The 12228-nt window shown below is 38.7% G+C and overlaps 1 protein-coding gene across 1 annotated transcript in view; it reads right to left on the bottom strand.

Annotated features, from left to right (window-relative positions):
• Positions 1–649: 649 nt before the first annotated feature.
• ATRNL1 (attractin like 1) overlaps positions 650–12228 on the bottom strand; it is a 743508-nt gene continuing 731929 nt past the window's right edge. Inside the window, exon 29 of the mRNA XM_004374869.2 lies at positions 650–3495. Within this exon, the coding sequence (XP_004374926.1) occupies positions 3371–3495 (125 nt within the window). The 3' untranslated portion in view covers positions 650–3370. The remainder of the gene's footprint in view (positions 3496–12228) is intronic.

Genomic DNA, 12228 nt, shown 5'->3' with positions numbered 1-12228 from the left:
ATTACCTCCCTTTACGGATGGAAAGTCAGAGGCCCCAAAAAGTTTCGAAACTTGCTCACAGACACATACCTCAAAGCCTCCTTCAAAGTCTATTCTCCCACCTGCCCATCTGTCCACCAGTTTGCACTCTAAATGATCCAACAGCATGGACAACAGCCATGAAGTCTTCTGTATCTTCCTGTGTTTTTTTGTGAAGTACCCAAACCAAACCTATTGTCGTCGAGTGATTCCAACTCATAGCGACCCTATAGGACAGAGTTGAACTGCCCAGAGGGTTTCCAAGGCTGTAAATCTTTACGGAAGCAGAATGCCACATCTTTCTCCCGCGGAGCAGCTGGTGGGTTCCAACGGCCGACATTTTAGTTAGCAGCCAAGCGCTTAACCTCTGCACCACCAGCGCTCCTTACTGTGAAGTACAGCAAATATCAATTACGTATTTACATATTTCCTATTTGAAGTTTTTCTATTGAACATAATACTAGTATATGGCATCTGTTTTGCTTCTCTTTATGTATCACTAAAATAAAATGCATTGTTCAAAGGAATTATGAACATCTAAAGCTTCTTAAAATTTATTAAACCCATCTGTAAGCATATGTATCTCTTTCAACAAGAATTCTCTGTTGTCCAAACAGTGTCCCTAGGTTAATTTCATACTCAGTAAAATAAGAAATCCTAAAATCTAAAGAATTTTTCAAAGTCATTCTAAACTGAAATGCTCAGAATTCCATTAAGATAAGCTTTCAAGAGAATCAGTCATTTAACTGCTAAGCTCTCGGATAGTATTTGTATGTGGTTGTGGGTGGTGGTGTATTTGATTAAAAACAAAACAAAACGAAACAAAAGCATCCAAATTTAAAGTGTTTGGGATCGGGGCAGGGTGGAGGGGGACAAAAAACAAACAAACAAAAAAACCCAAGTCACAGATTCAAATTGATTATCTCTGAAGTCTTTTTAATCCACTTCAGCTGAAGGTGAAGAATTTTATTGCCGGGAAAAGCTTTGATAAGTTGAAAATATATTGCATAATTAGTCAGAGTTAGCAATATTTGGCCCAGAAAGGTATAGTATGACTTTAACATAACATTGCATTATATCCCTTATTTCTCTAAAATTTAAAATTTCAAGTTTTAAGAACCCAGTGGGATTCAAAGTGGATGAAGCTTGATAATTCTTTGAGAGTAATACTATTTGCTTAGCCTCTAAAAATACAGCAGAAATAGATTTTACATCCAAATCTGTATGTTTCTGTATTTTTGTTATATAAGCTTCTCTCAGGACAATTATTACAGAATTAAACAAACTGGGCCATAGTTTTATTTTTAAATGATTACATGTTTTGTAATCACCAATTTTGTCCATTTATTTTTCCATGAGAAAAATCAACATTTAAAGGGTCCAAAAAGAAGCTGATAAACTTACTTGATTGTTTTTCGGAGACATTTCCAAACTTAGCTCACTGTTTCTTTGAGAGAGAAAATATCATAGGAAGGTAAAAACAATCAGCCTCACCTCCCCCCCCACAAAAAGCTCCACAGGCTATAGAGAAAATTACTCGAAGAGTTAGTCTTATTTTTAACGCGTGGAAAATAGCAAAATTATCATGCCAACATAAGGAATATATACTATAATTCATAAATGACTAATTATAAAAACAATGACATAGTCATGGTTAGATGCAACTTAGCAGTCTTATATCAGATGCAACTACATATTGTATGATCATTCCAGTTATATTTTACATTCAATCTTCATCAAATTAAGCTGACTATATATAAATGGCATTATGAAATAAACACTTAATATCACAGTAGGGTCGTATTCTGCTACTGCAGAACCATGGCATGCAAGTAACTATGCATTCGCTGTCAACAGTCAAGTGTCATTACCTTCCAAAAAATCCAAAGAACATGAAAAGTTCATCTATAGTACTAAACATCAATTATTTTTAAATGGCTTTCATATTGAACAAAACTATATCCTGTACAACAGCTTTGGATATCTGTCATGGTTCTCTACATGTCTCCTGTAGTCACCCAGAAGTTAAGAAAGCATGATCCCAAACGAGATCTGTCAATACTACTGGGCTTCAGTGAAACTTTGTCAATATTAGAACATAAACGATTTTGTGTTCCAATATAAAGCTGTTGTATATCATTTCTCCTTTTTGCCATAATTCAGATTTTTTAGTCATTAAGAGTATGCTGAATGTGGGCCACAATGAACTTATTTTTTAAACGGGAGACTTTCGTGACACCAATGTGTTCATGTTAGAAATAAGAATACTGTTGATGTTTGCCAGTCAATGCTCATCTCTACTTGTACTCTCAGTGAAGTAGTTGGCAGGAAGGAACTTGGATCACATGATAACTTGGGAGGTGTTACCTCTAAAATACACTTCATAACCATTTGAAGTAGATGAAATCTAGCAGCTAGAAGAGGAAGACCAAAAGAAGTTGAACTTTTCTGATAAAAATGCAGATGGATCACTTTGGTCTGATCCAATGATTCCTAGGCAATTAAAAAATTACCATATTGGAGCAGAAGCTTGTACACTGTAAAATAACTGTTTCAGCGTTCTTCAGGTTTCTGGTATTGGAGGCTGTTTTTGGAAGCAGGGGAAAAATTGACTGCTTTTCCATGCTCTATCAGCTCTGATAATGAGTTAGGCAGTTGGCATGGACAAGAATGTCTTCTTCACTCAGAATTCTAATAAAACTCCTGTGACGTTGCACACACCATCCATCCAAATGGACTCATTTTGGTCTGTATTCCAGTTAGGTGGAAAACTGTCAGCTTCTCAGACGGCGTTTGGACAAGATATTGTTATGTGAAATATTTAAATACATTACCTACACCTACTAAATCAAAATCTTTCACATTTACAATGAGACAAAACAGCATTTAAAGCCACTGCAATTTGTTCATCTCCTGTCCTTATACAGGCAATTTAAGTTTGCTTATGAGGCAAAAACTGTACAATTCTCGTCATTCAGGCATTATAAAATGTCTTTCTTTAAAGTCTTGGGATATAAACAGTTTGGTTGAATTATGTATTTTTCATCTGCATTAAGAAACAATATACATCTTTTTCCAGGAGTAATTTGAAGTTACCTATGATGAGTCTAAGACCATTGTAAAAACTGACTTTATCACCTGTGACCGTCAACACTGCTACTTTTATAAAAGCCCGACTCAGGACATTCTTTGGCCACTTGGGTCATTGCCCATTCAGAGGGAACCGTACTCCGGCCCTGGGATCATACAGAGATCTGCCTCCATAAAAACTGAGGCTATAGAACATCTTTAACGGAAGCCATTTATAAAGTAGAATAGAATATTACAGAATATCTAGAGCAGTTTCTGTATCTCAGACACAAGTTCCTTGACGTGTTGAGAGGTGGTGCTTTCGATTTCGGACTCCTGAAGTCTTGTCTTTACTATCTGAAGGCTTCTGTTGTGAAATGTCTATTAGGGCACTGGCGATTGCAAGGCCTGGAAGAAAAGGAGAAAGGCATTTAAATGCTTGGTTATATATTTCCGGAAGGGCAACATGAGTGGCTTAGTGCCCTGTTTTGTATTATTTCCCATTCAGCCATCAAAGATTTAGCTGTTTATTGGAAGTCATCCAGCACTTTGCCCTTTATCTAAAATGTTTCTTAACTTGGACACAAGAACTTCACACATGAAGAAGAACAAGGGTCTAACAAGTTATTTGACTCTGACTTTGGACAATCAAATTCAGTGTTTGATAAAATATCACATTCAGTTGTAGATGTGACCCCACGCCTTAGTTTCTATGTTTGCACACAAGTTGGCTCTGGATGTACAATGAATTTTCAGTGTTATTGTTTTGTTTTTAAGGAATTAATCACATAAACAATTTTTAACAGCCTTTTTTTAAGAGCTGTTTTAGGTTTACAGAAAATTACACAAGAAGTACAGAGAAGTCCCATATACCCTCTCTGTCCACCCCCACCATTTCCCCTATTATCATTATCTTGCATTAGTGTGATATATTTGTTACAACTGATGAACCAATACTGATACGTTATTTTTAATTAAAGTCCATAGTTTATGTTAGGGTTCACTCTTCGTGTTGTTCAGCTCTATGGGTTTTGACAAATGCATAATGACATACATCCACAAGTACAGTATCGTACAGAAGAGCTTCATTTGCCCTCAAGATGTTCTCTGTTCCACCCATTCATTCCTCCTTCCTCCTCCTGAACCCCTAATCTTTTTTACTATAGTTTTGTATTTCCAAAATGTCATATAGCACAATATGTAGCTTTTTCTGTCTGGCTTCTTTCACTTAGCAATATGAATTTAAGGTTTCTCCATGTCTGTTTGTGGCTTGATAGCTTATTTCTTTTGATCATTGAATACTATTCCACTGCACGCATATACCACGATTAGTTGATCCATCCCCCTGTTGAAGGACATCTTGGTTGCTTCTAGGTTTTTGCAATTATAAATAAAGTTGCTATAAACATCCATGTGCAGGTTTTTGTGTGGACATAAGTTTTCAACTCATTTAAGTAAATACCTAGGAGCGCAGTTGCTAGATTGCATGGTAAGCCTGTGTTTAGTTTTGTAAGAAACTTCCGTACTGTCTTCAAGAGTGGCTGAAACATTTTGCATTCCCATCAGTAATGAATGAGTGTTCCTGTTGCTCATATCCTCCCCAACATTTTGTATTGTCAATGTTTTGGATTGTAGCTATTCTAATAGGTATGTAGTGGTATGGCATTATTTTAATTTGCAATTCCATAATGACATATGATGTTGAGCATCTTTTCATATGCTTACTTGCCATCTGTCACTTTGGTATCACATCACCACTGCTCTTTTTTGGTGAGGCATTTGTATAGATCTTTTGCCCATTTTTAAACTGGGTTGTTTGTTTTGTTATTGTTGAGTTGTAAGAGTTCTTTGTATATTTTGGACACAAGTTCTTTGTCAGATATGTGTTTTGCAAATATTTTCTCCCAGTCTGTGGGTTTGTCTTTTCATTCTCTTAAAACATTTCAGAAGAAGTAAAAAAGCACCCCAGGAATAGAGTTGTGCTATGGCTAAGTGAATATGGAAGATAACTTTTGAAATCTAGCTGATACATGTCTTAAATATAAGAAAAGGACTTTGAGTATTATCAGCAGAATATCAGCACAAAAATGGGCCTCTAGCTCTCATAGGTAATTAAAAGAATATTGTTTTGTTACAAACTTAGACCATTGCTTGACAGGAACATTTGGTAAGATGCCCAGGAGAGTAAAGCCTTCCCTAAATTTGTACAAACAAGGGCTTAACCAGATACCCTAGTTTATCACAGTTACACATGAGTTGTTTTAGTTTCTGTTGCATTCTATACAATTCCTCATAAAGTCCCACACTAAACCAAGAGGACAAACTGCTTGTTTTCTTTAAGAAGAGGTTGTCAAAGGATTCTTGGTATATTTTCCCATCTCTGAGGTCTTGGAGACTTGACTCTGAATGAGCTGACCCAACCGCTGAGTGCTCACAGACATCTTCTCTCACACACTGCTTTAGAGCGAGGCCTCACTTTCAAATCTTGTCCTATGTAAAATATCATGGAATTGTGTTATTCCTGTGGGTCAGTTTATTCTCAGTAAATCTCAAATATGGCTTGGCAAGAACAGAACCTCAGAGATTTAGGAACATAAGAAATGCCAAGGAAGGAAAATGGACACTTTAGGAAGAAGGTAAACAAGTCCAAAGCCTAGGGCAGTGTTGTAGAAATCAAGGGAAGACAGGGTTTAGGGAGTCTGAATAAAGTACCAAATGGGGCAGAGGGGCCAGCAGAGTGAGGCTTGTGGCACAGGCCGTTAACTTTCCTCAAGGGAGATTTTAGTGATCTTTGAGTCATTTCGGGTCCTAACTGAGGATGGAAGCCTGAAAGTTAAGCAGGGAATGGGGTGAGAGGAAATGTGGCCAACAGACATAAAGTTGTATATTCAAAACATTTGGCAAGGGAAAGAGATAAGTAAGCTGGTATGAGCACAGAAGTATGTTGTTGTTAGGTGCCGTCAAGTCGGTTCCGACTCATAGTGATTCTATGTACAACAGAACAAAACACTGCTCTGTCCTGTGCAATCTTCACAATCGTTGCTATGCTTGAGCCATCGTTGCAGCCACTGTGTCAATTCATCTCCTTGAGGGTCTTCCTCTCATTCGCTGACTCTCTACTTTACCAAGCTTTATGTCCTTCTTCAGGGACTGGTCCCTCCTGACAACATGTCCAAAATACATGAGACAAAGTCTCACCATCCTAGCTTCTAAGGAGTATTCTGGATGTACTTCTTCCAAGACAGATTTGTTCCTTCTTCTGGCAGTTCATGGTATATTTAATACTCTCTGCCAACACCATAATTCAAAGGTGTCAATGCTTCTTTGGTCTTCATTATTCATTGTCCAGCTTTCACATGCATATGAGGCAATTGAAAATACCATGGCTTGGGTCAAGCACACGTTAGTACTGAAACTGACTAACACTTTAAGAGGTCTTTTTGCAGCAGATTTGCCCCATGCAATATGTCATTTGATCTGACTGCTGCTTTCATGGGTGTTGATTGTGGATCCAAGTAAAATGAAATTCTTGACAACTTCTGTATTTTCTCTGTTTATCATGATGTTGCTTATTGGTCCAGTTATGAGGATTTTTGTTTTCTTTATGTTGAGGTGTCCATATTTAAGTCTTTGATCTCCATCAGTAAGTGCTTCAAGCCCTCTTCACTTTCAGCAAGTAAGGTTGTGTCATCTGCATAGAGCAGTTTGTTAATAAGTCTTCCTCCAATCCTGATGTTGTGTTCTTCTTCATATAGTCCAGCTTCTCAGATTATTTGCTCAACATTCAGAATGAATAAATATGGTGAAAGGATACAACTCTGACACACACCTTTCCTGATTTTAAACCACAGAGAATCCCCTTGTTCTGTCTGAACGACTGTCCCTTCATCTATGTACAGGTTCCACATGAGCACAATTAAGTGTTCTGGAATTCCCATTCTTGCAATATTATCTATAATTTGATATGCTAGAAGCATATACATTTTTAAAAGAAAAAAGGGAGCCTTGATTAAGTTTGAAAACAGAAGAGAAGGGATTTGTGGAGAAGGAGACTGATGGTGTTAGAGAAGAAAGGGATTATAAAAATTACAGTAATTATTGGCCAGGCTAATCACTTACAAAGTTACCTTGTAAGGATTCCTGTGAAGTAACTTACTCTTTTGGGATATTAAATTTTATCCTGAATTTCCAAGAGTTAATGGAAGTTCAAAGGTTCAAAGTGTAAATAAAAATTGCTTCCTTGACCTTTGAAGAGCACATATGAAATTCAGGATGGTGCAAGGTAGATGTTTTAACTGCTTGCTCTGCTGTAGGAGATAATTATTCTCTTATTTCTTTAATTAATGGAGCTGAAGCATATTATTTCAAAAACCATGGGCCATGGTAGTGCTAACTAAAAGTTGAGTTTAGGCAGACCTGAAGTTTCCATACATCTCCTGGCATGCTGCTGTCATAATTTACAACCTTCTGCTATTTCATTTCTGGCTCCATCTTATCCAGAGACAGCCAACTATGACAAAGAATATATGCCTCTTTTAAAGTGGACAGAATCCACTTACACTAATTTCAATATCACAACATCCAAATATGAAATCATTGTATTCATTAAACTACTGCATGACCTAGTCCAAAGAAGCTCTGAAAAATAAGACTTTTCCATTTACATGTGGTTGCAAATGTTGTTTTCCTTACAGAAGAGATAGTGCCAGAAGAAAAGTAAGCATTGTGAGATGCCAAGACAGGAAATTTTATGCTAATCCAAAACTGTGACTGTATCTCTGTATTTCAGGGTATACAAAGTCCAAAGCCTGATTAAAGTAGTGTCTCTCACAACATATCCTGGTTTTACTAATGATGCTTAAGCTTGGAAAAACATGCAGTTGAAAATAATAAATCATAACTATATTTCAGCTCTTAGTTTACAAACAAAATTGCAAACCATGTTTATTTGTAATTTGACAGCTTTAGGCTACGTGATTTCTTCTTGCCGCTTATAGTAAAATGCAAGAGGAAAGAGATGGACTTAAAAATGAACTATGCGAGTTAACCATTGTCATAGGGCAAACATTTGTAGTAACTGTTAAATGGGAGACTATTTCGTCCTGTAAGCCTTCATCTTAAGTGAGAATAACAGCACAATTAGAAGAGCGTAGTCAATGTCACTTAAATGTGTATGTAAAAAAAATTTTTGAAATGCGTATCTTTGGCTATGTGTATTTTCACCAAAAAAAAAAAAAAAGTTGAGGATTTAGAGGGTTAAAATGTTGTGGCGTTGTTAACCAATGTCATAAAACAGCATGTGTGTTACTGTTACATGAGAAACTATCTGTTCTGTAAGCCTTCACCTGAAGTACAATAAAATATTAAAAAAAAAAAAATGAACTATGCGAAATGAAAATAGAACTTAATTGGAAAATTCTGTTGTACAAACTAAGGACATGTGTTCTAGAATTTACACCAAGGACATGTCTACACAGTCTTTTGTTAAAGAGATTAAGCCCATGATTGATGGATCTAAGCAACTACCACAGCAGAGATGGGGGAAGAGAGATGCCAAGCCACATGAAGATCTTTCAGGAGCAGAAGCTCAAAGAGACAAGGACCTTATTCATAGCCAAAAAGAGATAAAGTCTTCCCCTAGAGCCTACACCCTAAATTTAGACTTCTAGCCCTCTAAACTGAGAAAATAAATTTCTGTTTGTTAAAGTCAAATATTTGTGGTATTTCTGTTGTAGCAGCACTAGATACCTGGCCAACCAACTGGAAGAGATCCATATTTGTGCCTATTCCAAATAAAGGTGATCCAACGGAATTTGGAAATTATCAAACAATATCATTAATATCGTACGCAAGTAAAATTTTGCTAAAGATAATTCAAAAGTGGTTGCAGGAGTACATCGACAGGGAACTGCCAGAAATTCAAGCGAGATTCAGACGAGGACGTGGAACAAGGGATATCTTGCTGATGTCAAAGAATAACAGAAAGATGTTTATATGTTTTATTGACTATGCAAAGACATTCGACTGTGTGGAACATAACAAATTATGGATAAAATTGCGAAGAATGGGAATTGTAGAAGACTTAATTGTTCTCATGTGGAACCTGTACGTAGACCAAGAGGTAGTCTTTCAAATACAGTAAGAGGATACTCCATGGTTTAAAATCAGGAAAGTAGTGCGTCAGGGTTGTATCCTTTCACCATACTTATTCAATCTGTATGCTGAGCAAATAAGCCAAGAAGCTGGACTATGTGAAGAAGAACATGGCATCAGGATTGGAGGAACAACGACTTGAGATTTGCAGATGACACAACCTTGCTTGCTGAAAGCAAAGAGGACTTGAAGCACTTACTGATGAAGATCAAAGACTGCAACCTTAAGTATAGATAACACCACAGCATATGTTGTTATTAGGTGCCATCAAGTCGGTTCCAACTCATAGCGACCCCATGTACTACAGAACAAAACACTGCCCAGTCCTGCACCATGCTCAGAATCATTGCTATGCTTCAGCCCATTGTTGCAGCCACTGTGTCAGTCCATCTTGTTGAGGGTCTTCCTCTTTTTCGCTGACCCTCTACTTTACCAAGTATGATGTCTTTCTCCAAGGACTGATCCCTCCTGATAACATGTCCAAAATATGTAAGATATAGTTTCGCCATCCTTGCTTCTAAGGAGCATTCTGGCTGTGCTTCTTCCAAGACAGATTTGTTTGTTCTTTTGGCAGTCCACAGTATATTCAATATTCTTTGACAACACCACAATTCAAAGGCATCAACTTTTCTTTGGTCTTCCTTACTCACTGTCCAACTTTCACATGCATATGATGCAACTGAAAATACCATGCCTCAGGTCAGGTGCACCTTAGTCTTCAAGGCGATGTCTTTGCTCTTCAACACTTTAAACAGGTCTTTTGCAGCAGATTTGCCAAATGCAATGTGTCTTTTGATTTCTTGACTGCTGCTTCCATGGGTGTTGATAGTGGATCCAAGTAAAATGAAATCCTGACAACGTCAACCTTTTCTCTGTTTATTATAATGTTCTTATTGGTCCAGTTGTAGGATTTTTGTTTTCTTTATGTTGAGGTGTAATCCATACTGAAGGCTGTAGTCTTTGATCTTCATCAGTAAGTACTTCAAGTCTTCTTCACTTTCGCAAGCAAGGTGGTGTCATCTGCATAACGCAGGTTGTTAATGAGTCTTTCTCTAATCCTGATGCCCGTTCTTCTTCATATAGTCCAGCTTCTCAGATTATTTGCTCAGCATACAGACTGAATAGGTATAGTGAAAGAATACAACCTTGATGGACACCTTTTCTGACTTTAAACCATGCAATATCCCCTTGTTCTGTTCAAATGACTGCCTCTTAATTTATGTACAGGTTCCTCATGAGCACAATTAAGTGTTCTGGAATTCCCATTCTTCATAATGTTATCCATAATTTTTTATGATCCACACAGTCAAATGCCTTTGCATAGTCAATAAAACACAGGTAAACATCTTTCTGGTATTCTCTGCTTTCAGCCAGGATCTATCTGACATCAGCAATGATATCCCTGATTCCACATTCTCTTCTGAATCCAGCTTGAATTTTTGGCAGTTCCCTGTCAACATATAGAAAACAAAGATCCACACAATTGGACTAATAAGCAACATCATAATAAATGCAGAAAAGACTGAAGTGTCAAGAACTTCATTTTATTGGATCCACAATTAACATCCACGGAAGCAGCAATCAAGAAATCAAATGGCAAGGTGGGACCAAGATGGCAGAGTAGTCAGATGCTTCCGGTGGACCCTTTTGATGGTTAAGATTGTGCGTCAACTTGGCTGGGCCATGATTCTCAGTGTTTTAATGTGATCATTCCCATGATTGAATATACTGTGAGTAGCCAGTCAGATGAAAGGGAGTCTCCTTGGGGGTGTGGCCTGCATCTGAATATGAGCAGACGTTCTGGCTTTTTGCTCACTCTGGATCCCGTGGCTGCCTCCCATCGTCTCATCTCCGATTCTTGGGATTGAGCTGTCAGCTTATCTGCTGAACTTGGGATTTGTCGATCTTCACAGCCTGTGAGCAGAGCCCTGCTCTCTGACCTGCCAATCTTGGGTTTGCCAGCCCCTGCAGCTACATAAATCAGGAGAAACTTTGTGGTCTTGCCTGCTGATCTTGGAAATCGTCAATCTTCACAGCCTGTTGAGTGGGAGCCCTGCTCTCCGACCTGCCGATCTTGGGGTCGCCAGCTTCTACGGCTGCGTGACTTGGGAGAGGCCTCTACCCTGATCCACGGACTTGGGACTTTCTAGCCTCTACAATTGCATGAGCTGTTTCCTTGATATAAATCTGTCTATATATATATATTTATATGCTTTACTGGTTTTGCTTCCCTAGAGAACTCAGCTTAAAACAACCCTCTTACAAAAAAGACCTGAAAAAACAAGTGAATTGATTATATATGGCAATCTGGGAGCCCTGAACATCAAAGGCAGAGTTGAGGAACCTGACTGAGTGGCAGGGGGAGGGAGAGATGGTTCAGAAGCAGCGAGGAGTTGCCAGTCCTGGCCCTGTGAAAGCCTGAGCCCTTCAGGCTTGATCAGCTCAGGGGTGAGTGGTGAGGCAGGCAAGCAGCGGTGCTCAGGAGGTGCATTTTCTGCACTGGGAGAGACCCAGTGCCAGAGAGTCTACATGGCCACCCAGGACCAATGAGAAGCAGGCCTGGATCGGCGAAAGATAAGTAATCACGTATGGCCTATCGCACAGATCAAAAACAACCCCCTCAGGGAAAAATCTCTCTCCCATTTACCTCCTCGCTCCCTGCTCTACACGGGGTTCTGGACCAGGCTTCAGCAATTGCTGAGTCCCCTAGGCCGGAAGTAGGATCCATGACACGCCCGGAGCCATTCTCCCTGCCTTGGAGAGCGAACAAATTAACTAACAGAGGAAGAAATAAACTGCCGGCTCCCCTAAGCCAGGAACCCAGGGTAGGCACAGCTCCTTTGCCTAGGCACAGGCATAAGGGATCCATGGACTTTGAGTGCCTTCCCTCCTGCATAGACTTGTGTGGTCCCATTTCAACAGCATAGGCCCTCACTACCGCAGTACAACAGGGTATATACCAGAAGTCTAACTTCAACTGTTTCAGCT

This window comes from Trichechus manatus, unplaced genomic scaffold (genome assembly GCF_000243295.1).
Source record: "Trichechus manatus latirostris isolate Lorelei unplaced genomic scaffold, TriManLat1.0 scaffold00031, whole genome shotgun sequence".
Taxonomy (NCBI): domain Eukaryota; kingdom Metazoa; phylum Chordata; class Mammalia; order Sirenia; family Trichechidae; genus Trichechus; species Trichechus manatus.
Note: the sequence above shows the minus strand (reverse complement) of the source record. Positions and strands in the feature narration are given on the sequence as shown.